Source organism: Hippichthys cyanospilos, chromosome 2, assembly GCF_059441005.1.
Source record: "Hippichthys cyanospilos isolate Australia breed blue-spotted pipefish chromosome 2, RoL_Hcya_1.0, whole genome shotgun sequence".
Lineage (NCBI taxonomy): Eukaryota > Metazoa > Chordata > Actinopteri > Syngnathiformes > Syngnathidae > Hippichthys > Hippichthys cyanospilos.
The window spans coordinates 31,469,014-31,495,336 of NC_142370.1; the positions used below are offsets into that span (position 1 = coordinate 31,469,014).

General features: G+C 38.9%; 2 protein-coding genes across 3 annotated transcripts; one reads left to right on the top strand and one right to left on the bottom strand.

Moving 5' to 3' along the window:
- The first annotated feature begins 169 nt into the window (after window positions 1-169).
- Window positions 170-22,223, top strand: cep104 (centrosomal protein 104). Of its 2 annotated transcripts, none has more exons than XM_088407916.1 (22): window positions 170-268; window positions 1,261-1,387; window positions 1,935-2,108; window positions 2,184-2,322; window positions 2,434-2,496; window positions 5,209-5,285; window positions 6,152-6,320; window positions 7,382-7,558; window positions 7,675-7,896; window positions 9,300-9,506; window positions 9,587-9,754; window positions 10,624-10,791; window positions 11,001-11,177; window positions 13,487-13,684; window positions 13,909-13,977; window positions 15,004-15,091; window positions 15,966-16,038; window positions 16,596-16,704; window positions 16,770-16,908; window positions 17,162-17,229; window positions 18,765-18,852; window positions 20,486-22,223. In XM_088407916.1, exons 2-22 carry the CDS (start codon window positions 1,275-1,277, stop codon window positions 20,620-20,622), a joined length of 2,823 nt encoding a protein of 940 aa, XP_088264042.1. In that variant the 5' UTR covers window positions 170-268; window positions 1,261-1,274; the 3' UTR covers window positions 20,623-22,223. The 2 variants fall into 2 exon arrangements, with proteins under 2 accessions (XP_088264042.1, XP_088264043.1); XM_088407917.1 differs by having other exon boundaries at window positions 15,004-15,082.
- Window positions 22,059-25,241, bottom strand: b3gnt7l (UDP-GlcNAc:betaGal beta-1,3-N-acetylglucosaminyltransferase 7, like). Its single transcript, XM_088407918.1, has one exon. The coding sequence runs from the start codon at window positions 24,971-24,973 to the stop codon at window positions 23,765-23,767; it is 1,209 nt and encodes a 402-aa protein (XP_088264044.1). The 5' UTR covers window positions 24,974-25,241; the 3' UTR covers window positions 22,059-23,764.
- Between the last annotated feature and the right edge of the window lie 1,082 nt (window positions 25,242-26,323).

Consider the following 26,323-nt stretch of genomic DNA (forward strand, 5'->3'; position numbering starts at 1 on the left):
CCTACTTTCAACTAATGTGGGTTAACTTTTTTATTCACATATCGTCCTCCAATATTGCTTTGGTTATGCAAATTCAAATTACGTATTCGTTTTCACGCCGTTGGTCACACCAACTTCCGGAGGAAGTTAAGAATAAACTACATTAATACATTGCCCACAATGCATTGCTGTGTTACCCGCGCATTTGCGCATGTCCGCTCAGGTTGTCGCTTGTGGTGATGGGGATGAGACGCTAGTACGAGCTGTCAACATTACGGTGATGTTCGCGGTAAGCCTCATTTGAACGCACCAAATGATGATGCCTCTTCTGTTTTACAACTTTTTAAAACACAAGATAGTTAGACTGGAATACACAAGTTACTGTAGTTGATTAGAGTTGCGCAAAACAACGTCACAACACAGCTAGTGTAAGATCAGCCATGTTGGTCTATGGAGGAGTTCACAGTTGGTAAATCCCCCTCTGCGCCCGCCCACTTAAATGTTTTTATTTCATTACCACGATCTGTGACACCAATAAAACATAATATTCTCATACAGTTTTGAGCCATCCATTGATCAGAAATATCAGGAGTGTGTTACAGTGCTATATACAGCACTGTGTGGTTATGTGCGTGAAATTCCAAAGATGAATTTATCTACGTGGAACCAGCATATTTGACAGATCTTTTAAAGGGGATATTTTTTTTCTGTTACACACGTCAAAAAAGTTGTGACTTTTCAAAAGCAGTTGAAATGCACCGTTTTTCCCTCCTTCCCTTTAAGTTGGCTCTTTTTTTGTGGAGTGTAAGTTTCGAACGTCCATCATTTTCTTTATCTTTACCCAATCGTCAATGAGCTGCTAAATTTGGAAATTGGCCGAAACATAAAGAGTCAACATAGAACAATCATGCCAATTTCTTAGAAATTAGTGAATTAAGTAAAATGATTAACGTTATAATGGAACACATATCGCACCGTGGTCTAAAATTCTGATTTTAAAATTTGGACAAGATATTGACATTTTCAATGACCTTTGACAGTGATTTAGGTCTCATGAACCACTTTTGATATTCTTTTGTTCCTCTAGATGGCACTCTTTGTTTAAAGATGCAGTGGAAGTTTAATACATTGCCATAGCATTAGCTGCTATTTTTAAAGTGAGAGCAGCATCTAGAGGACTTAAATAAATCCACAGGTCATTTTCCCATCATTACAATAATGTTTCATCTCCGAAAAATACGATGCATGTCTTACATGGATTGTTTGCTTTTTTTTTTGCAGCACATGTTGAAGAGATGTCCAGGAAGATAAGATTTATTGTACTCAGTTCTTCCAGTCATGAGGACAACTTCAATGCTCAGGAGCTCCTTGTCCATGCACCAACTGTCAGGGGTTGGAGATCAAGCAGGTAAGTACATCAACACATCAGTGATTGTACATCGGTAGTGCAGGGCTTGACACTGTGATTACCAAATTATTTGTAGCCAAATTCACAAAAAAATGCATAAGCTATGAATGTTACATGTCATTTAAAACTGATTTTATATCTGTAATCATTATTTATGTCAAGTTTATATAGCCTTGAATCACTACAGTCTCACAGGGCTTCACAGGTGAAAATAAATCACAGCTAACATCACACAGAACATCACAAATACATAACTGTATCCCCTGAACAAAGCACCCAGAAAAGGGGGAAAAAAACATCTGGGTAAAATAAGAAACCTTCAGAAGGGACCGCAGTTGGGAGGAGCACCCTTCTAGGCTCAGGCTTTGTCTTTTTTTTCCATAGGATTTAAAAAAAATAAATCAAGCCTTTAAATAAATGTTTGTTGTTTATTTCTTCCATTAAAACGAGTTAATATTGTAACCTCCCAGATTGACTGAAGAAAAACGAGCACAGTTTGATTTGATTTGCCTCACGGGGCAAAAATGATGCATTTTTTTTTCCATAGATCGTGTAGCTACCCTCAGCACATCACCCTGCAGTTGGTGGAAAGAAGTCGCGTAAAAAAGCTGCAGCTCCTGGCCCATCATTACTTGATCCCGGCAAAGGTGGAGTTCCACATCGGAGACAGTCCTCCTGATCCGAGCACGTCAACGTCCATTGGACAGCTTCGCAAGCTAGGGTGAGACCCAAGAGGATATTTTAAAATTCTCATTTTTTGTTAAGGAAACGGAAACATCTGATGCCTTCTCGACAGCTATGTGTCTCTGTCAGACAACGAGAAAGCCGGCTTCAGAGCTCGGGAGCTGAAGACCGTCCACGTAGACGCCGTCGGAACATATCTGAAGATAACGTTCCACAGGAATCATGCTAACCGTCACAATCACTACAATCAGGTAGCTACACTATGAGAATGACGTCACAGTTAATCTTCTTCAGTCTGAGGAGTGAAAATTGTTCTTAGATTATTTGTAGATTATTGCTCAGACATTTATTTGGGATTTCAGGTGGCTTTGGTGGCCGTCAATGTGCTGGGTGATCCTCTGGATGGGAGTGCTTTTTACAACTCTGTAAGTAGCGACTGTTTTTGAACCTTTGTTTGTGTAGCAGTGGGTGGCGCTGTTGTGTTGAAGCTTGTTTTGGGACATTGCCTCAGCAACTCACTCGGCATTTTAAAGAAGGAACGGAAACTCTTTAAATCCATTGAATGCATTGATTTTTTTAAAAAAGGTTTTAATTGGCTTTTTTATGTTTTTATTGTTTCAAGCAGTGTTGGGCAAGTTTCTTTAAAACTGTACTGCATTATTTATTAGTTATTACTGTCAGTTCAAAGTAGTTATATTGCAATATTACTGTCTTGCTAACAACTGGAAATATGGATTTGCCTTTCTAAATGTAGCTCAGTGGAACGTTGGCTTAAACCAAAAAAGAGTCCAAATCATTTCATTTGTGTTGTACTGTAAACCTTTAAAGACAAGATACAAAATGTTTTTTTGTAATTTAATCCCTTTATTACTTAGCTTCACAGCACGGTGATGCATTGTTTATGCTTTAGGCAGAAAACTGCTTGTGCGTTCACAATTTCAATGTCCATCTTGTGTACGTATTGTCCACATTCAACCTGTCGTCTTCTGCTGCTGCAATGATCCCTGCTGTTAGTAAGTACTAATTACAGAACGTAAACATTTTGCCCCGGACTTTTCTCCTCCGATCTAACAGTGTTTCTGGCGGATTTGGGAGAAAAAAAAACACCACGTACAGGATAAAAATGCATTGTAATGCATTGCGTTACTCTCAATTTTTGTGTGTGTGATGTATTACAATACTGTGTTACAGCAAAAAGTAATGCATTACATGAATTGCATTACTTTTGTAATGCATTACTTCATTTTTGTGTTTTATTACAAAATTGGAAAAGTAGCATTTATGATTTCAAATACTCTCAAACCTTTCTATTAAAAAAATGATGATTTGTATATTGGCTTTGGTGGTAACATTACACAATCATGATGGCAGAGCCAACAAAAAAACTGATGTGGCATCAGGGCTTCAAAAAGGAGAACATGGAACATTGTGAAATTGTTCTTAAATTTAATTCCAACAGGAATTTTCTTTTCTCAAGCCTGTGCTTCTTGACTTTTTTTCCCCCAACAATTAAGCACCTGTGAAATATTTTTTCAGCCAAATACGCTCTAGCCGCTGACAAGACCAAGTGCTGTGCCATCCATATCTGATTCATGAAATTTCTGAACTGCATTTATAGTGATCTAGTGGTGGTCAAGGTGATTTTTTTCCCCAGCTACTCCACTAGATAAATAATGTAACATCATCTGTTTTATGAGAGAATTGCATCACTTATGATGATGGACCAAATAAAGGCATGCAAGATTTTGCAAGGGAGTTATGATAGCACAATTTACCCAGAACTTAATGCCTGTTCCAATCAATTTGCACTTAATTTGAAAGGAAATAATTAAATGGACACAAAATTTGATAAAACACGATCTTGACCTGTAGAAATAAATAATTAACAAATAGTAATAGCAATGCGACATCACTCGTGCTCATATACAGTATATATAGATACAGTATGGTTGAGTGACAGGCGTGGCAAAAATGTAGTAATGAGTTACAAGGGGAAGTTAGGATGCAATCACACAGGAGGCTTTTAGTTAATCCATGTAATCAGATAGGCATGTGGATAGATAAGTTCGGAGGTCGGGAGAACACCTTAAAAAAACCCTCCCCACACTCCCACTCCCCATCACTCACATTCACACACACGCACACACATCTTTCTCGCTGTGGCATGTAAAGACGCCGACACACCCCCACACAGATTCCAGCAAACAAGCAGTGCATTGTTTTTCTTGCTAATCTGACTGAGGACCTCCACCTCAGCTCTGATTCCACCTGTAGGGCTTCAGTTGCTTACAGTATGTATGTATGGTATGTACTGTATCATCTGTGGTCTTAAGTTGTGTTTTTATGACACCGTACTGAATGTGCACAGTGATATTTGTATTCATAGCAGCAAGGAACAGGACGATACATCGTGGTAATTTCTGCATCTATCTTCTTGTTCTGCAACCACCATCAACATTTATCTCCGTAACATTTTCGGTTACGTCAGTTCATATTACTGTTCCAAATGAAGCTTATGCCTTCTTTGGAAAGGGCAAAAAGGATGTTGTCTTTCTGCTGTCCTGTGTCAACGAAATATGTGTTTGAAATTAAAATAGTGTTTTCATCCAGAGCATCTAGTTATATATTATACAATACATATTATGTTTTTTTTAATATATACTGTGTGTGTGTGTGTGTGTGTGTGTGTGTGTGTGTGTGCGTGCGTGCGTGTGTGTTGGTCTCAGATGTGTTTGGCCAGAGTTTTGATTTACTTTCATACGTCACAAAAAGGCCGTAAGGGTGAATGTAAATATGAATGATGGTTCAATTTAGGGTTTGCCCTGCAGATTTACTGTAAGTGGCTGAATATCAGTTTTAATACGGATAGCTTCTTATAGATATAATAAGTGACACTTTATTTGAGGTAATGGACAAGTTTACATTTTATAATATGTTTAGAATACAGTATTGTTATTTTACAATGGCAGATGAGTATAATTAATATTTGACGCGCAATGCATCTTCAAGTAAAAGCTTTTGGTCACTTTAATGCCGGTAATGACATTAGGCAATGATCTGTTGTTTATTGCAATATAACAAAGAAATTTCCCGCGCGTGTGTATGTGTGTGCGATTTGTCCATCTGTTTACCCCCAGCCAAGCAGAGAGCAGCTGATCGAACACTACCTCAGCGGCACCCAGCTGGAAGCCGCCTTCGATGCGACACTCGCGGGGTGAGATTAGGCCATTGAACCCCGGGGTCTTCGTACGTGACAATAATACTGCACAATGAAGAAGCAAGACAACCAATAAGGCATTTGAGGTCGCTTGTATCTGAAGCAGCTGCTAGGCTAAGGCAATAGCGCTACGCCTTTCAAAATGTTTATGGTACTTCGCGCATATGTTTACGAGGTTTTTAAAAAGCAAAATCATTCCGTCAGTCGAAAAACATTCAAGCAAGGCTTGTAATGGAATAAATAAACAACAAGCATTTATTTAATGGTTTGATTTATTAAGAATACGATCGTGTTGGAAATATTCAGACAAAAATAATGAATACTGTTTTAAAATCAATTTGAACAAAAGCCTAACATTCTTGCCCTGGGCATTGGCATTTTGGCAATTTCAGCAATAAAATACATTTGCCTATATTTGTTTTAATGTTATTATTATTCATGTATAATTAGTACCCATAAAGAACACAATTTTCACAATTGTCACCTGAGCCTTCAGCATGTAATGTCATTTTCAGACAGCAAGTGATAAAAGTCATGCATTTTTAAAAGTATTATTACATGATTTGTGAGAATATAGTTATCAAATTAACTTCAACTTAATTTGACGTCAAACTCAAAGACTTATATTTGCATGTATTTTCACTCCCATGAACATTAATATTTAAAAAAATATATATTCAGGAGTTTTTCTAAACGAGTGTCAAAAATGACTGGTACTAAAAGGTTTAATAACAAAATATGAACTCTTTTACTGCTAAAAATGTTTAAATAAGTGGACTATTCCTTTAAAAAAAAATCACATCCACTTTTGTAAATTCTCACTGTCATCATTCAGTTCATTTTGAATTATTCATTTTTTCCAGAAAACACGACTCCACATCACCCTTGGATGATCTGGCTTTCGCTATGTACCAGGACCCTGAAGTTGCCGGTATCATCCGCCAGCTGGATCAAAAAAAGCAAGCTCTTGTGCACCAGGAGAGATTTGAGCAGGCCAAATATCTGAAGCAAGCCATTGCTGATCTCCAAAAGGTAGCAGCAATACTGTCCAATATATTTTCTTGAAAAATGGTTATGTACGTACTGTATGTGACTTTATGCCTGGTTTAAGAGGTTTTTATGCGTAGCAAAAATCTCAAAATGAAGACAAGTCAATAATATTTTACATCTATTGTGCATTCTGTGCACCTCGCTCTTTAAAAACTCTTTTATGACAGTACTTGATTGCTCAGATTCCCAATAGTGACCCGTTTGTATACAGTGTTGCCATGCACACCATGAATTCTTAATAAGCCCAACAGCTGCAGTGTCGTGTCGCTTCCTCTACTGTCTGACTCAAGCACACAGCTTTCTGTAACTAAATAGCAGACGCGCTTGCCTTGTCAGCTGCGCAAAGCTGTTGCCGTGGCGATCCGAACGGCAACGTAGTCGATGTGTGTAGTCAACGGCAAGCTTTATATTAACGCCTAAAAAAAGTTCATCATTGCAAAGATCTTTCACAGAAAAGCAATTGGAGGTTTTTTGATTTGGGTTTAATTAGGACAGTGCTTCTCAAATAGTGGGATGGGCTTCCCTGGGGGGGGCGAGAGACGATGCTGGGGCGGGGTGCGGATGACCCCGGGGAAAAGTCTGTTTTTGCCATGTAAAGTGTAATTGCAATAAAATATGGATTGGCATGTATATTTTTTTTATTTCATGCACTTGGTTATTTTTTTTTCAGTGCGGAAAATGCAGTAATCGATGTAAAAGCGTAGTTAACGGCTGTTGAAATTGATTCATATTGCTTTTTTCTTTTGTTAAAGTTCAGAAGGATACTTTTAGGTATACTTGTACAATTTTTATAGATAATAATTTTATTTATAGTCGGCCCGGCGAGTGGCTCTTTCCTAGGGGGCCTTGCACAATAGATTTGAGAAGCACTGAATTAGGCATAATTTCCTCACAAATGAATTTTAGCTTTGTGTGTTCCTGAACTGTAATGTTTAGCAAAGATTACTGGTTCAGGACAAAAACGATCAGTAGTTCTGTAATCAGTACAGTCACTATGTCTACCTGTTTGGCATCCTGACAAGACCGCTACTCATTCTGGATAGGCTGGGGAGCATTTGGCAAGGTTTGATGTGGAGAAGCAATGTGCCATGGAAAAAGAGGACTATGATCTTGCCAAGAAAAAGAAGGATGAAATGGACGCATACCGGAGGAGTGTCTACCAGCAGCTGGAGGTCCACAACCTGTTTGATATGACAATTGTCAGGCAAACACAGACAGGGGTACTCGAGTCGCTCCTATGTGTTTTTTTATTTTTATATTTATTTGGGGTTGGTCGGGGTATTGGAGGGTCATATTATATTGTTAAGTGACTTCTGCTCTTTTGCTACACCCATAGATCACAAGTGCATCAGAATCATATCCACCCCAAGAGATCCCGTCTCCTCTTTGTTCTTCGGCGCACCCCTTGATCCCCACGGAGTCTTTTGACATGGAGAAGAAAGAGAAAGTTCTATCAAAAACTCCACAGAGCCACCTTTCGGACTGTGACACACTTTTACCGAAATGGAGCAACTCACCTGTGTCACCTTGCACTTCAAGTGAGCTCCAAAAAATAGACGTAAGTACGCTTTCTCAGCTGGGGAAACACCCAGAGAAAATGGGGATTCAGATTCAGCCTCGATGGGTTAGAAATGTTAAAAGTCACATACAAGTCATTTTGGTACCCAGTTTCACATTTAGAATTTTTCCCATTTAAAAAAGTATTAGTGTTTTCCTAAGCAGGTCTTTTATCTTTGTCTTATCACAGAAAAAAAAAAAATGCAAAAAATCCTTATGTGGGCGCCTTTGGAGGCATGCAGAAAAGATTATCGTTGCGGGATTCTTTTCACAATTTACTCAGTACCTCCTGACATCGACCCAGCTGCAGGTTTATGTTTCTCTGTTTAATTAAAAGTCTGCAACAGGCGACTGATTCCGGCCAATTTGGCTTTAAGACTGATCTCTGAGACGAGGAAATCGTCCGCCATCTAACCATGGGGGCAAAATACAGCAGAAATTACGACTCTAGATGCGGCCTAGTTCTGGGCAATTATGGTAAAAATAATCCTGATTATTTTGACTGATATTTAAATCGCTCTTAAATTATTAAATTTCCTTTAGCGTATCAATGGGATTTTGCATTGGGTTTAGCGTTAGCACCGGTGACGATTTCCGATCACGTGATCAGGACATCCCGACAAACAACCTGTTGCATTCAGGGTGCTCTCACAAAATCAGGACCTTACAAACTCACTGCACTTGTCCATGCATTATTCATTTCATCGTTATGTTTTTAGATTGTGAGAAGCCAAAATACAGAATGAGGTGTCTTGCTCTGGTTCTCTTAGAAACTATTTATTTTCAATACCATTGTGATGTCAAAATATAAACAAATAATTAATATAACCTATAACTAAAATACTCTGTTTATGATACTGGGCAAAAACTGCGACACAGGCCCAAAAATAAAATCTCACTTTTCAACAGTCATTTGGGTGATTTTAATGGATTTTGATTGAAGTAATAAAACCCAACAAACATTTATTTACAAGTTTTTTTATTTAAAAAAATCATCCCGTGAAAAATATTTAGACAACAACATTGTAGCTATTACCGATTGTTATAATTTTTAGCGTAACCTTAACATTCAAAGCTCATGCATATCATTTAGTCATTCAACCCCAGACATATTTTTATGTACTTTACATGGGTTAAGGCATTCAATCCTATTCATTTATTTATTTAAAAGTTTTAAGGTAAAGGAGGGTCAGAAAATGCACGGCACCGAATAAGTTAAATAGTTATCAACTTTTGAAAAGCTGGCTTGTAAACCACTCGTCCAGCATTTGGACAATTTTGCAAAACCAAAGATCTCACAATTTACCTCATCTTGAAATCTTCGACGTTTAAAATGACAAATCGATCCAATTCGTTCAATTTATTGCCCAGCCCTATTACCGTGTTTTAAAAATCTCTCACTAGTTTGGCAGCGATGAGCGCCGCTTGCCAGCGCCACGGAGTAAGGACCAGCCACTATCAGCAATGCAGAGCCCTGCAATGGAGCCCTATGTCCTACTTGGCACCCAAAGTAGTCTGCTTAGCCCTGAGTTGAGCGGAGAACCAGAACCCCTATCGGAAAAGGCTCAGAGAGAAGCCGGCCAAGCAATAGATGTCTACGGCGAGACTCTGGTAAGAGAGAAAAGGTGAAAAAGTATTCAGTGATAAAATAAGACAACTAATTATTTTTTTTCTTTGACAAATCTTTCCAGGTTGCAAGGGCATATTCTAAATCCTGGTCCAATAGAGAGGATGCACTCCTGGCAGTGCACAAGAAGCTTTTGGAGGTACCCTCCACAACCACCAAAGAGGAGCTGAGGAACATGATAAGAGCCGCTGTCTTCTTGGTCAAGAGAGCCCTCTCGGAGAAAGTTTCATCTGTAACTCTTTTTCTTTCTTTTCGTATTTGTTTGTGTGTTTTTTGTTTTGTTTTTTTGCTACCAAGGGTTGACCAGTATCTGCCTCATTGGGGTGGTGTTCTCAATATTAAGTTATTCAAAGTATGTTGTCTAGAAGCCTGTTACAAGCAAAGGTTATGTGCTCAAGGATGTGAAGCATAAGCTCATACACACGAAACAGTGTTTTCACTGTATCATATCGAATCCCCATTTCCTCTGCCAGAGCTTGCTTCCTCCTTAAAAAAATAACATCACAAAAATAGCTTTGTGTCGCACTATTTTTCTATGGTAAGCCTGCAATATTTCTCTTTTTCTTTATTCATTATTTGTATTTTTTACTTGCCCACCATGTATGTAAATATTTGTACATACATTCTATATTAAGGTGTTACCTAAATACACATTATATTTAGTTAAACTGGTCAGATTTGTTTTTAATTGAACTTTTATTTATCCTAGTTAGGTATTTAAGATCAGGTTGTAATTTGTAAAGCAGACCTGGCATCAGACAGTAATCAAATCAAAATAAAAACAAATACTGTAAATAGATAAACAGCAAACTGTATAACATAAAATGAAAGTATTGAAAAATTGAAAGTATTTTGATAAACAGTACCACAAAAATTCCTTAACAATATGAATAACTTGTACCCGTTCCCCTATTTGAGAACCACTCCTCTAGATTACACTCTAGGTTTAAAGCTACAGGGGAAATGTAATAGATTTCCATTGCACTATCCTTTATTTTTAAACCAAGAGCACCATCTAGAGGACTGAAAAAAAAAAGTGGTCCATGAAGCTTCATTTTCCACTTCGTTGAAACAAGCTCAATGTCTTCCGCCTCAACGCAGGTTTTCCAAGCCTCCTTGAAGTTGCTTTTGTTCATGTTGAGCCAGCTGATCCCAAGTCTGGGCAGAACTGAGTTGACCCACTGTTTGGAGAACATTTGGCCCACCCTACTGGCAAGGACTGGAGACTTGACCAACCGTCTCCGCATAAGTGCCGCAGCCTGTATCCAGGTATTTTATCACAATGACATCACTGTAAAATCCTGCGTCTGGGGTCTACATACCAAGCACTGCATGTCACTCTAATTATACACTTAAAACACATGACTTTATCCGGAGCCGGATGTTTGTGTTGACGGATAAATTACAGTGTGTAACATCACACGAATATGACTTGACATGTGACTTAGAGTGCGTTGTCTCTCTTGTTTGCCGTTAAGGAAATCGCTGTCCTAAAGGATGTTCGGCTTCTTCACTTTATCCCCGTTGAGCTCGTGAAGCCTTTTAAATCCAACTTTCCCACTCGTCTAGCTCAGAGTCGGGCCGAGCTGCTCCAAAGTCTCCTGGAGGAGCTGGGTACAGAGAACTCTGGATTCACCCTGGAGAATGTAATGACGGTAAAGAACTTCATATGATTGGTTAACCCTTGTGCAGGATTTTGATCATTTTTTTGGTCATGTTCTTCCACGTCATTTTGGCAGTATTTTAGCCAAGGGATTGCACACTGCTGCTAGTGTGATGACTTAGTGGTCGTGTCATTTTGAACTTTGAAATATTGTCACCACCCGGGTGAAATTTCAGCTCCCCGGATCCTTTTTTCAATGCTTGTAGTTTTTGTTTTCTTCTTTATTCAGGCTCTTCGTTAAATTATTGTACCTCACTAGATGTTTTCCACTCTACTAAAAGTAAAAGAAATTTCAGTTGCAATGGCTAAGTCAGAAGGGAAGCCGATCTATTTGGGCCCACTTTAACCAAACAGAGTTGCTAAGCTCCAGTCATTTTCATCCCCTCAGCTTTCGGCACTGACCTAATGTCCATGTGAAAACTTCCCGCTTGTTGACCATGGTGGACAAGCCAAGGCTTGTTCTTTCTTTCTACTTTATGACCCCTCACCCCTTTTAGCCTTCCTCCTGAATCTTTTATCAGTGAGGGCAAATAGTTACGTTTGCCCCTCACGTTTTCCACACAGGTGGTCTTTGTTTGCATGTTTGCACACGCTTGCTGGAAGCCTTTGTGCGCAACGCCTCGCAAATTTGCTTGGGAACACTTCCAGTCATTATTGAGATGTGACGGGAGCAGACATGATTAAGAATTTCTTTTCATCACATGGAGATACCAGTGAATGTTCAAACAAAAAAATATTAAGAAGCGTACGTGCATTTTTTTTAATAACTGCTTAGAAAATCAGGCTCATAAATGCTTAAGTTAAAGTCTGTGAAATATAATGTTCAAATATGCTGTCTTCATTTGACATCTTTCAAGGGCTGAAACGAGTCCTTGAGTAATTTGAGTACCTTGGTACTCTATTAGTGTACAACCCAGACAAAAAGTCAACAATGGCAGCAACAATTATTAGTACTCTGCATGACAATAACAACATTCCGGAAATGAAGTGAGAAGAACAACTTCAAAATAAACCCGAGTTTTCCAATGTATATATGAACATGAATGCTTTGGAAAACTTTATTTTTTAACTTGTTCCTGGCAGCGTGTCATGGCGTGACGGTTTTGGCTAGTCGTTCTACTGCAACTGTTGTTCCTAACTCACGAAACAAACACCACCGCATTGTTTCAAAATCGCGTCCGATTGCCAATTTGGGCGCTAATAAGCTATTTAATCACGCTGATATTGACATTACGCACCTGCTGGCAGTGTTTACAGGTGGCTCAGGCTCCATTATTGCTGCATCTAGCATAACTTAGCCGCTAAGCTCGCAACACTCAAATGCTCCATGTAAACTGGCATGATAGACGTAAATAACTGCGCGCACTTTGATGCTGGCAGCCTGACATGATTGCTGTTCCGACTGATCACTTTTTTTTTTTAAACAAAGAATGTTAATGTGCTGTTTGTGTGTTGTTTAAAATGAAATGTTTTGAGAGGCGAAATAGTGTGCTGCTCAGCACAGTTTTAATTGAAGTAAATTCATAATTAAGTGGAAATGTTGTTGTTTGTTCTGGTAGTTCTTTTTGACTCAGCAAAAATATGTATTTTTGAGTTTCATCCAAACACTGAACACATTGAACTTGAATTTTCTGTAGGGTATCCGAATCCCGAAAATAGTCGATACCTGCGGCCCTACTACTGTCATAAAACACACACTACTGTGCATACATACAGTAGTTTTATCTGTAAAGACTGCTGCAAAATGCTTTTGGAGTCTTTGCCTGTCATATTTGCAAATTAACAATTACCGTTAATCTAAAAATTGTATATCGTTATGATAAACACTAAACTGAATGAAAACAGTCAATGTAATTTTGGTGGAACTCGCTTTTACCGAATGCAATAGAACTCTAAATAAGGTTGAAAATGTCACCAAATAAAAACAGCAGCTTTTTCCATCCAACAAAAATGTATTTCCAGATATCTCATGCCCATGTAACTAGTATTTGAATATGTTAGGCCTCTAGAGTTAGGACAAGGATGGTTTAACATTTTTCCTTTTATCACGACTGTTACTTGGGTGATCTGCTTGGTGAAATTTTGTAAGGACTCAACATGGGGGCCCACTATGTTTGGGAGTTGGGAGAATGGTGGGGGAATCTTCTGCATAATTGCGAGGCGAACTTGAGCAAGGCACGGAGGTCGTAATGGCTCGGAGACATTTATTGTGTGCGTCTGTCCCTTAAAACGCCATGTTTGTATTGCAATATCACTATAACCAGCGTTAGATTTTAAAATGCCGCTTTTATCTTTTTTCAGTTCTGTATGGCAGCCTTGGAGCATGGTGCGTCTGCTGTCCGAGAACTGGCAGTACGTATTATTTTGTCGATGTACAAGCAGCACAGTTCGGCTGTTCTCAGCTTCCTTCCGCCCCATAACGCCGCCCGCAAGAACTTCCTTTACAAAACCTTATTCGATGGCTTTGCCAAGATCGACGGAAAGCTGGTGGAAACTCAGGCAAGACTTTGAAACTGTTTATATTTTAAAACATTCCATAATTTCTAACTTTCACAGTTTTTTTTATTTGTATCTGCTTGTAACTATTGATGGTAGACTTTCATATAGTTTTGCTCTTATTCAAATTCCAATTCTCTCTAAGTACTATTTAGCAAATGATGACTTTTGTTGGATGACTGACCTTCTGTGAGAACTTTTACTGTAAATCTTTGGTGGTCCAACAGGATGGGCAGAAGGAGAAGGAGGAGACCCACACTCTGCATGAGCAGCTGGCTGCTTTGAAGGACTTGACAGTAGGTGGAGTTGTCAGCGGACCGCAATTACATCACACCTTGTAAAAGGATTTCAAATGAACATTTAGAAACTCCATTGTAGGCAAGTGCAAATCACAAATACTGGTTCTAGGTCTGGGCAATATGGGCCAAAATTAAAATCTACATTTTCTTCAATCATTTGGGAAGACTAACATTATAATCATTTTTATTGGAAGAAGTAAACCCAACAAACATTTATTGAAATGTTTGGTTTATTTAAAAAAAATCCTGTGGAAAATAATCAGATATAAATAATGTAGACTGATTTTAAACAGGTATAATGTAAACATAACATTCAAAGCTTGTGCATAACTTGCTTAAAGGAATAGTTCCTTTAATTCCCCATTTATAGCAGTAAAAGGCTAATATATTGTTTTATTTAATTTTATTTTAATTTATTTATATTTAATTTTATTTAATTTCAAAACTTTAAACTTTTTTCATGTATTTTTAACACCTTAAACGCAACAGCGAGGGAACATGTATTTTCAAAGTTTTAAGTGTAGATAAGAACATTTTGTCATCAAAATAACTCATTTTATCCCAAAGGTGTAATTTTACGTTTGTAGGAATTTTTAAATTTTTAGGCTAAAAGAGTGTCTTACGGGCCAATACTAAAAGAGTTCATTGTTGACAAAATATAAACCTTTTACTGCTAAAAATTGCTAAATAAGTGTACTTTCGCTTTAAATGTCACAATTAAGTCCTCAGTACCTTAGTACCTATTGGAAACATGCCTTTGTAAACCACCCATGCTGTCACTTTTGCAAAATCTTGATTTCGCAATCCAGCTCATTTTCCAATCTTCGCTTTTTTTTAACAATGACAACTTCATCAATTAAATTAAAGCAAATTAAGCCTAAACTGGTAGACTGTATTCAAAGATGGTAAATAACACATTCCCTTGTCGGTCAACAACCGACAGTGTCGAAGTCAATTCGAATGTATGTGTGATCGTCTTTTTAGATCGTGACCATCCATCTACATGTGTCTCTTTTGTTCAAGGAGGGAAACAGTAAAAGTACCACAGGACAAATGGCCAAGAAAGAAGCTCCTAAAGTTGAGAGGATGTCTCAAAAGACCGGTAAACAAAGTATGAAGAGACAGATCCAATTCAGTTGAATGACTTTCAACTGTTTGCTTTTCCACCCTCAGGCTTGGTTTGAGGGTGCTTTGAATGTACTTGTAATCTTTTGAAACGCGCAAGGACAACAGTTGATGCCTTCAAACGTGTTCATTGTCGATTCCTTTCACGACTTCAAGCCGTTCTTAAGGTTGTCACTCGTGACATTTGGCAGACCCCGTGGAAGTCTGTCTTTCTTTTGTCTAGAACCATTTTTGTTTTGCCCAGCAACCTAAACACAAAGACAGTTCCACTTGAAGTCCAGGCAAGGAACTTCAAATCTCTCATCAGCTTGGGCTTGGTATTTAAACCCGAAACTTGATTTCAAATCAGCATTGGTGGGTCACGTAAAATGATGTGACTGGCCAGCTCTGGCCCCAGGGGTTTGAATTTGACACCGGTTCTATAGAACAGTGGTCCCCAACCACCGGTACGCGGCCCGGTACCGGTCCGTGGTTCAACTGGTACCGGGCCGCACCCGAAATAATGTTTTGGAACTGATTATAACAGTTCATTCATTTGTGCTTTGTTTGGCGTGATCTTTGTTTTTTGGCGCCCCTTCTGGCCGCTGTTGATATTGCATAGTGGGAAAGATGATGTGCTTTTGAGAGCAGTCAGTCGGTACGCTCACCCGGCCCGCAATATAAATCCCAGACGTTGATCGGTCCGTGATGATAAAAAGGTTGGGGACCGCTGCTGTAGAAGATGGATGGATAATAATTGCAATAAAAATGAATCAAAACCAGCAACCAAGTATTGATTGACTGCAAAATATCCAAGCAGATAGAGCTTGAAATTGTGCTTTCCAATTGTAAGTAACAGTTTTTATCATCTTCATTTACAGCCGTTGTAAAATTGTCTCAGAATAAGACGTTGCCCACCGTAGAGATCCAGCAATCTATTACATACCTGGATAAGTAAGTGACTTTCATTTAGACTACTGTATTTTCCGGACTATAAGGCGCACTTTAAGCCGCAGCAGCAAAATATGAGCAAAAAAAAAAAAAAAAGATTTCATAGAAAATGGATGGATGGATATCATGTACGATCATAAATTCATATACAATCATAAATCACATATACTGAGTACTATATATGTAATCTACAAATCACAAATTTACCCAAAATTTTATACATTCTCTTAATAAATTTAGACATATATATATATATTTTTGATCATATATTTTTAAAACTCTTTGAGCACAGCCATTGATTCACATCTTTTCAGTTCTATTTGATAGTTGTTCCATAAATTGACACCTCGAATAGATACACACATGTGCTTGCTAGTGGCTAGCAAAAAAACCCAAAACAAAATAAATAAGCCACACTGGACTATAAGTCGCAGGGCTCAAAACATGAGGAAAAAGTCACGGCTTATAGTCCGAAAAACACTGTACTCAACATTTTATTATATACGATAGACATTTCATATTTGTGGCCATTGTATTTATATTATATGACTTTTTTTCAGCTTGTGCATATTCTGCGGTAAAACCGATGATTCTTTCACCGAAGATGGATTAGACCTTCACTATTGGAAGCACTGTCCCATGCTGCTACGCTGCGATGAATGCAGACAGGTGAGCTGCCGCGCCGCCAAAAAAAAAAAATTGCTCCCGTTTAATGGGCCATGTGGTGTTCACAGGTAGTTGAGATCTCCAGCTTCACAGAACACCTTCTAAACGAATGCGATAGTCGGTCCAAGTTCAGCCAATGTCCGCGCTGCTCGGAGGCAGTGCTCACTCAAGATCTGACTCAACACATCCAGGGTACCACTTGCAAACGTGAGTCAAACGTCAGTATTAATAATTCAAAAGCGTGAGTCTTTTGTGTTTCTTTTTATCGAAAACCCCCCCAACATATTTTGAACATTATTGGATTTTCTTTCAGATTTTCACACAATGTAATGATTTGTTCAAACAAGACCTATATTTAAAACTCCTGTCTTTTAAATCACATTTTCATTTCCTCTCCTGTATCTTAAGGATGTTCTCTTTACCTGTAAGGTAGCTTAAAGGTGTCACATTTCTCTCTCAGCCCCCATCTCAGGTAAACGCTCCAGCCACTGCCCTTTGTGTCACACCAACTTTTCACCAGGAGATGAGGTAAGCTTCTCGACAGGAGTCTGCCATCAAATAAGATGATTGCAAACTTTTGAGATTTCCATTTTAGCTCTGAATGGGGTTGGGCAATAAATCAAATGAATATGATTGCATTTAAAAATGATTTTTAAAATCTCAGATCTTACATCTTGATACATGAATGATCAAATCGAGATTTTGCGAAAGTGGCAGAAAGCGGGATGAGTAGTCTACAAAACATGCGTATGATAGGTACTAATTACTTAAGGGGATAGTTCACTTACAGTAAAAACAAGTTGTTGTTTTTTTTGTTTCTTCCAAAGTAAAAAGTTAATATTTTGTACATAATTAACTGTTGTGTTGCCAGCCATTTTTCAACACTCATTTAGCCTAACACAATAAAATATTGTAAAAACTATAAATACGTCTCTGGGGTAGAATGTCTTAACCATAAAAAAAACATAAAAGTACGTCTTTGGGATTGAATGAGTTAGTTTGGTAACAATTTTTTCACATGCAATTAATGCTTTTAAAACAGACATTTTTCACATGTCAACGTAAAATGACATCGCATGTGCTAAAGGTTCAGGTAACGATCAATTAATCACAGTTCAGACTATGAATGTCACATGACCAACAGGTGAGCCATCATTGGTCACTACCCTAGTCTTGAGTACAGGTGATGTCATGTTCAGTCAACAGCAAGTTGAAAATGTGTTTTCAAAGTTATTTATTGTACATTAAAATAATTTTGCTGCTAAAAATGGCAAAATAGATGGACCATCCCTTTAAGCAAATTATGCACAAGTTATGGTTAAGTCTACATTAAACAAAGTTAAACCAGTAGTCATTATTTTTGTCTGAATATTTTGCGCAGACTTTTTTCATAAATGAAATGTTTCTTGTTGTTTTTTCATTCAAATTGAGTAAAAGATTTTATTTTCGGGCCATATCGCCCAGCTCTAGTCTTGAGTTACTGTTTGCCACCATTGAGCTTGGTTTTAAGCTGACAAAAATAAATCTTACCATTAGAATGCACCCATAATTTTGGGCAAAAAAGTTTGTCTTATATCTGGGGAAATATAGTACTTCAAAAGAGTAGACATCTTTGTTTTTGTGCTGCTTCCTTCCGCAAAAGTTGCAAAGGAATATCTGAGGAGGTACCAAGCATTCAGTAGAAGAAGGTGGTCTTGAGGAAAATGACGCTTGATTTTAGATCGCTTATATAGCACAAGCAGAATCCGTGTAAACAGATTTGACACATAGTGTAAATGTACTCCGCTGTGAGTTCACTCCAAATTAAGACATGACATGCAGCTTCTTAACGCAAACACACCCTTAAAAATTGCCGAGGAGTAAGGGGCGGGGGGCATTACGAGAAAGTCACACTTTGGCTGCCAGAGCCCCGACCAGACGGCATGAAAGGCAGCAGTGTTGCAGAAAGAAGGAGGGCGGCCATTCCGCCTCTGACTGGACCTACAGTTGTCCGCGGCCGTCCCCGATTGAAGGTCCTCCGGGGCAGGGCTGGACTCACTGAGCTACTTTTGTCCCCTTTGCAGGCCTGGAAGGCTCACCTCACAGGCAGCGAGGGCTGCAAACAAAACTCACGCAGGACCACGGTGTCCCAGAGAACCCAGCCAGCACAAGGTGAAGCATTCATACGCGCCGGCACAGCGTCCTGTGAAAAGCGCATTAGAAAGTGCAAATTTTCCTATGTTAGCTTCCTAACTTATTAACAGAATATACTTTGTTAGCTTAGAGCTATTTCAAGGCTCGGAATAAGAGGTTTCGCAGCGTGATCTGTGGAGGTTCTCGTGGAAGCTAGGATATGATAGTACGGTGGGCTCCGGTTTACGAGATTAATCCGTTCCGCGGTTTGGATTGTAACGCGAATTCGCCGTACGGCGGGCAATCCAAACCCATGTTAATTAGCTAATGCGTTTGAACCCCCAGGTAAAAACATCAAAATTGTATATACATATTAAAAATTGATATCAAAATAGTATAGTGAGTGCTACGTATATAATAAACATGCATACAATGAAATAACATCATAAATAAAAAATATAGAAAGAATTTATTTACCTTTGAGAGACGTGAAGATCTTATGGCCGTATTCCCTAATAAGGGTCGTGTTAGGCTAGGCTAGCTTAGCCTTCTTCATATTTCTTCGTATATCTCCAGCTTTGTTTCCATATAAATCATCTTCTTACTTCTCTCTTTAATCACTCACAATCTTGGGAGCCATGGCAAACAAATTCAAGTTTGAATTAAGTACTACAATGCACAAGAAATACCACATTGAAAGCACTCTCAAACGAGATCAAGTCTTTAGGCAGCCATCATCGTGACTCCGTGCGCCGACCAATAGCAGACCAGCATCTTCATGACCCTGTGACACCGACCAATAGTAGACCAGTATCTTAGGGCGTCAAATAATTTGACTTCTTAATATAAATTGTTGATTGATTTACCTGTAATGGGGCCTATGGCAATTATGATTTTTGTGACTATAATAGATAGGTCTTGTGCTGGGTATTGGCAAATTTCAAAGCCTTGCATCTTTTTTTTTTTTTTTAAAGGCCAAACTGTGAAGCCCACACACGTGTCCCCACACAAAGACAGCACTTGTATTTACTGTACTCTCTCTTTAGTCAGCACTTTATCACTGACTTGCTGATTTACACATGTCAAGATAGTGTGCTAGTCTTTTTTAGAACAGAAATTATAACGATTAAAGATTTTTTGCTCCTAGTCACATTTCAACTAACTACATTTCAAATACAGTTGGGTTATAAATAACCCAGTTACTGGTTAAATGGTGACCCACCTTATTTGAATCGAATTGGTCCAATTTTCTTGGTTGTTTTGTATAAAACATCCCAAAATGGGTCATTTGTACAAGACCACCTTAAAGAAAGTTTAGTTTATACAAAACAACCCAGAAAATTGTGACAAATTGACTCAAATATTGCGGTGTCCTTTTTTTGACATTTTTTGTAAACGTGTGACCACTAAACTACAACAGTGTACATTTTTTGTATGCAAGTAACTAAAACATTTCTATGTTCTCTTAAAATCGACCTTTTCTAGTACTGCTGTTGATATACTCATTTAGCCTGAAGGGGTTTTTCTTCTTAGCTTCAAAGCACAGGAAGTCACCCAATTCAATTTGACACCGGGGGGCTGCTTTGTTTTGGTAATAAATAGAACACAAGAAGAGCTCTTTCATCTATGTGAAGAGTTTGACACACGGCGGTGTGCTTTTGTTTGTGTCCAGGTATGGCTGTCCCTAGCACAAAAAACACACACACCTGGTCAGTAGGAACCACGGGTAAAGCCAGGCCTTTGGGAAGAGGCAGTCGGATCCCGGCTCTGGCACCCCTGGCTAAAGGACATACGCCTGGGAAGCGGTGATCGTAGAAAAATAAAATTCACCTTCTTGCGCTTAAAGGATCAAAAGTTCATTTAGGTTTTATGCCATAGAAGGGGAAAAAAAATTGAAAAATCAAGCTCCGGTCCTACAGGGCCAGAGTTTTTGGTGTTTTCCAGATTCCCAGGTTCTTCTCCTCAGAACACCTGATTCAAATGATTACCGTAATTTCCCAAAAATAAGACACACTTTTTAAATGAAAAATGAAGGCCTAAAGTATGGGTGCCTCCTATAAACGGTAAGTTATAGATAACAGCCACATAAACTGATTTTTGACACAGAGATGTGCGTTTCTATATCGACCATATTCTTACAGTAATCTACAATATTTCCCCAAATATAAGACACAGCAGTTCATGTTAGCTGAGATTGTTACGGCATTATTTTCAGTAAAAGAAGCGAGCAGACTGAACCAATGTTCGAGTCCATCCTTGTTCACGCTCAGGAATATTCCTAAAACGGAGGATCATGTCATAGTTATGATGTTTTCAGCTGATTCAGTTAAGAGTAAAAAGGTATGGAGCTATGTGCTCCAGTTAGAGAACACAAAGAGGTATTTCCTTTGGATCTGTTTATTTATCGCAATCTTTTGGCACATACACAAAATTATAAACTTGGTGGAAAAAGGCTTGTGCGCAAATTTGGATATTCATAGTAAAATGAACTCGAACCATGCCCCGAGGAAACATTACACTGGCGTTTACTCACCGCTCACAATGTGAGAAATCTGAAACATACTGAACTTAACCCGCAACAAATGTGTAACTTACGGATATGAACGCGAGAAAATTTCAAGAATTTTCAAAGATGAGATTTATTCTGTTTTCCTATAGATTTTTTATTGTCGCCACACTGTTGGTCCGTTCTACGCGGTAACATAGAAAATCCCGGAATTTCACCCTAAAATAAAAGGACTTATATTTGAGGAATTACCGTAGATCCTGTAGGGCCTACAGGATCTTGAAAATCATCCTAATGATTTGAAACAGGCGTGTTTAGGAGGGAACCATGGAAAACATGCAGGACACCGGCCCTCGTGGACTGAACTTTGAAATCTATTTGATAGAGAGTTGAATGATTGAGTTCCAGTCTCGAAGTGTGGCATATGGCAACTAGAAGCATCCGTGTCAAGCTCCGATGACATCATCGGGGTTGTCATGACAGATCTGACAAAGCCTTCCAACGACCAGTGACATAGAATACTACTGTACAGCTGTTGATATAAGGTATTTACTTTTTCCAATAAGCGTTCATGTGTCTGGCGAAAAGAGGGTCTAAAATGATACTAAATGAATTAGGTTATTGATGAATTTAGTAACCAATTACTTTAGGTAATTGAGTACTATTGATTCAGTAATCAATCAATAACTTTAGTAGTTCAGTTACTTTAGTAATTAGTAAACCTACATCATCAAAATTTTATTTTGCCGTTACATAGAGCCAGAAAATGAACATTTTCTACATCTCCCGTGTTTAATAATAGTAATGTAGTTTTTATACTATGTAAATTATCAATGAAAATGACTATTTTTTCTGCAGAAAGCACATGCATTTCATGAAATAAACATGAGCCCATAACACTTTTTTTTCTCTACTTTGTCGCATGATTTTTGTCCCAAATGGCTTTTCTTTATTCCTGAATGAAACAAGTCACTTTGAGCAGTTGAAAAGACCTTTAGTTTTATTGAGTGAAGGCTGTGGCCTTCACACTTATGTTATCCTACACCTTCAACTTCCATTTTATTCTGTTTTATGACATTTCAGTATCAAGATGTTCCAAATATTCATGCCACCATTCATTCCCAATAGCATATTCAAAATGACGTATTTGAAATTCAAAACATTCGGCAGCATTCAAATGATTTTGGGAAGTATCCAATACATTCCAAAAATCAAAAAATAACAGAAATTCGACATTTTCACCGTTGAAATACAATATTTCTAAAATGTGAATATTTTGTTCCTCATTATAACTACATTTTTTGACCACTTCAAGCTGTTCCAAATTTAAACTGGTCAGATTATCATTACTGATGCCAAAAATTCCCATTTACCAAAAATGTATCATTTTTCCACTTAAATTATTCACAATTTTTTTTCCTCTTATGATTTTTTACATGTTTGAACTGATTCAAGTTAGTCAAACTTGAAACTTCCTTGTAAAATTCCTGCAAAAAAATTACAAACTAAGCTTTTATTCATTTTTCTTTTATAATTGCTACATTTTTAACACAATAACACAATTTTTAACAATCCTCTCCAGTTTTAAACTGGTCGTCTTATGGGTATTTCTACCAAAAGCAAAAATTCCCACTTGCCAAAATTTTGTTTACCTTTACAATACCCACGAGAAAAAGCTTCTTCTTTTTTCCTTCCAATTTTAAACCATCTGCTTATTAGTAAAATTCACTAATTTTACAATGCCAATTTTTTTTCATTTTCAACCTGTTTCCACATTTACTTTTTACATCTTCAATCCATTCAAACTATGTGTTAAATTCATTCCGAGTTATGCATAACTCGTTTTGAAGAACATATGTTCTTCAAAATTATTCCATATCAATATAAATAATTACACATTATTCTTAATTGTTTAATTCAGCCTGTTGGCCTTCATGCAATCGTACCAGAAATGGTTTGCTAATTGACAATTTAATAAAAAAAAAAAAACATAATTCCAAACATTTTGGTTTCTTACTACCTTGATTTCTTTGACAATGCACAATGAGACTCATGCACTATGTTATGTAAAACACAAACAGCCACTACACATTTGACTCGCCAAGGCTGAAATTAGAAATGGCACTGAGGATTGCACTGTGGACCTGTACTGTATGGTAGTGGTTTCCCAAAAAGTGAGGAGAACTTGGACAGATTCAGTGTGGGGAGTTAAAAAGAGGACCTGATATTATTATTTATTTATTTGTTACTCTTTTGGGTGGCACTTTTGTTTCAAAGAACCACAAAGATGGAATATATATCCAGTGCATTAGTATTTATTTTTAAACTTTTTAAATTAGAGCACCACCTAGAGGAGTAAAACAATACCACAGGTGCTTCATGAAGCTTCATTTTCCCATCACTACCTGATATTGCATCGTAAATATGGATTCTTGCACTGTCATGTCATATAGAAGCCTTCTGCGCACAAACCAGTTCTTCGTGGTGCACCAGGTTCCACATCTTGAGAAGCTCCTGAGCGCTCAATTTGTGCACCACAATGAGGTTCTTGTAAAAGCAAGGTTCGCTGTTCATGGGGCTCACCCGGCGCCTGCTAATGCCAAAGGTTCTGAAGCCGGCGTGCATCTCCGGGCTCAGCCCGAGCCTCTGCAGACACATGCCCAAAAAGACGTCGTCAATGGGGTACAGCTCCAGGTCCTCGGAGACCACGAAGAGTCTCCTGGCCAGCTGGGAGGACATGAGGAACCCTCCTCCTCCTACATAAGGGGGGTACGGCTTATCGAAGAGCTCCCTGGGGATGAAGTATTTACTCTGTCTGTTCCGAATGGGGATGGCCTTGGAGATGGTGTCTCCCACAAACACGCTGGTCTCCTTGTGCTCCTCCACCTTGAAGCTGATGAGCTCCAAAAGGTTGTTGGTGTTCACAAACACGTCGTCGTCCCCTTTGAAAATGAACTGCACGTCCGGGCAGTAGATGTTGAACCATTTGAGAAAGTTGACCTCTTTCAGAGTCAAGTTGAAGAAGGTGTCCATGAAATCCCACTGCAGGATGTCCCCGTAGATCCGGTCCTCATATTCGATCAGCTTCTGCAGGTTCTTGGCATCTTTGCCAACGGAAGGACTCCCCAAAAGAAAAAGGGTCTTAATGTTCTTCCCTTCCGTTTTGCGCTCCCGGCCCCAGGTTTTGCGCACCGCCTCGCGTCGGTCGTGCTGCTCAATGACGGACTTGACCACCATGAGGAGGTGCACCCCTCCGTCTGTTTCCCTGCACTTCTCCGGGTGGTTGATGAGCATCGGGAAATACCTGCAGTGCCGGTGCAGGACGAACTGGTGAAACCTCGGATCCAACCTCCGGAACCAGTCTTTCGTCCTCACCGCCGCGTTCTCGCTGCAGTTGAGAACCTGCGCGTCCCAGAAAGGAGCGCTCCGGTTGGAGAGCGCGTCCGATGCACTCGGAGTCCTCGCATGGACATGCCTCGAAAAAGTCAGCTTTCCACCTTTCTTCAACCAAGAACACTCCCCGCACCATCCGGTGACGTCCTTCTCGGAAAGTTTAAGCTTTTGGATCAATAGGAGGGAGGCAAAGAACAGAGAGAGGCTCAGGAGAGGCTTGAGCATGAGACCGAGTCGTTTTCTCCGGAAAAACTGCTCCATGGTGCTCAGTACAGTGGACCGCGGGTCTCCAACGCTTCACCTTTGCACCATCATCGCGATGTCCCCTCATCTTTGCGCCTTTCACCTCCAGCGCGTCCTTTCTCGTGGCTCGTGTGCAGTCGGCTTACGGGGTGCGTTGACGCCGAAATGGGCCCCGGGCTCGTTTTGGCCATGGTGGTTTCGAGGTGGATGTTCGGCTTTCAAGAAAAGGGAAAATTCCGGGGACCACGTCGCATCGTTCACAAACTTTTCTGTAATGGGCTGCGAACGCACGCACGCATGCAGACACAGATCCACCCCCGTCACGGTCTTCCACTCAACCCCCCCTTCCAAATATATCCTCCCCTCCTCCTCATTACTTTTTTGCAACAGGTGTCAACGACAAGTTAAACATGTATCTGACACAAACCGTTGTTCATTGCTTTTTTTTTTTTTTTTTGTCTGTTATTGTTGATTGCTAATGCGGTTTCAAGTCCAGACACCCTACCATTTGCTATGAAGTTATTAAACGGCTGGTTTGCAGTTTTACGGTGAAACCTTTGACATTTTCAAACCTCTTTAGAGGCTAATACGATATTTACCGTCACATGTCTTTCATTCAGCGTTATTTGCGCAAATCAACTAAGTTTGATCAGCATTACTACACTATTGAAATTTGTAAATGACTAATGACTCTATTGTTGCACCAAATGTATATTTTGCTATTATAACTTTTTGACGCAAAAAACAGACAGTCCTTTTGTGTTATACTTGCGTAGTACAAATTATTATATATCAAAGATCAGCAATGTAGCAACTTTCCCCTTTTTGAGCATTTTTAGCTGGATTGTCTCCGTCTTGGGTATGTCCGTTATCAGACACGTGATCGATCACGTTTATTATTACGAAATATTAATAAAAAGGCGGTTGAACAGCCAGATCAACAATCCCGTTTAATTATGCGAAAAGTAAATACAAAGTTTTTTTGTTTGTTTTTTTACCTAATATGTGCTATATGGTCATTGTGTGGTACGGCTATGGATCATCAGAAGAGCCAGAAAGGACCAAAATACCACATTAGCGTTAAATACATCCGTCTATAGTACTTAATGCAAAAAGATTTTCCACAAAACAGTTTCACCAACCTGCTTTCATCAAGGGGTCAGATTCGAAGCTATTTAGCGCCCTCTAGCGGACATAATGCAGCATTACATCAATCTGCTACCAGGACGCGAAACGCTACTTTGACATTAATAATGTGTAACGCATTAAAAACTACGATTTTATGCTTTAAGTTGCCCCCTGAGTGGCGTTCATAATTTTGATATCCTTTCTTTTTTTCTTTGATTTATAAGTACAGACACGGGTGTT

Excerpts from the sequence above, each read along its gene's own strand:
- cep104 (XM_088407916.1), top strand. The coding sequence starts at position 1,275 with ATGTCCAGGAAGATAAGATTTATTGTACTCAGTTCTTCCAGTCATGAG. Across the intron at positions 2,109-2,183 it reads GGACAGCTTCGCAAGCTAGG|CTATGTGTCTCTGTCAGACA; the intron begins GTGAGACCCAAG and ends CCTTCTCGACAG. Across the intron at positions 9,507-9,586 it reads ATGTCTACGGCGAGACTCTG|GTTGCAAGGGCATATTCTAA; the intron begins GTAAGAGAGAAA and ends AAATCTTTCCAG.
- b3gnt7l (XM_088407918.1), bottom strand. The coding sequence starts at position 24,973 with ATGGAGCAGTTTTTCCGGAGAAAACGACTCGGTCTCATGCTCAAGCCT.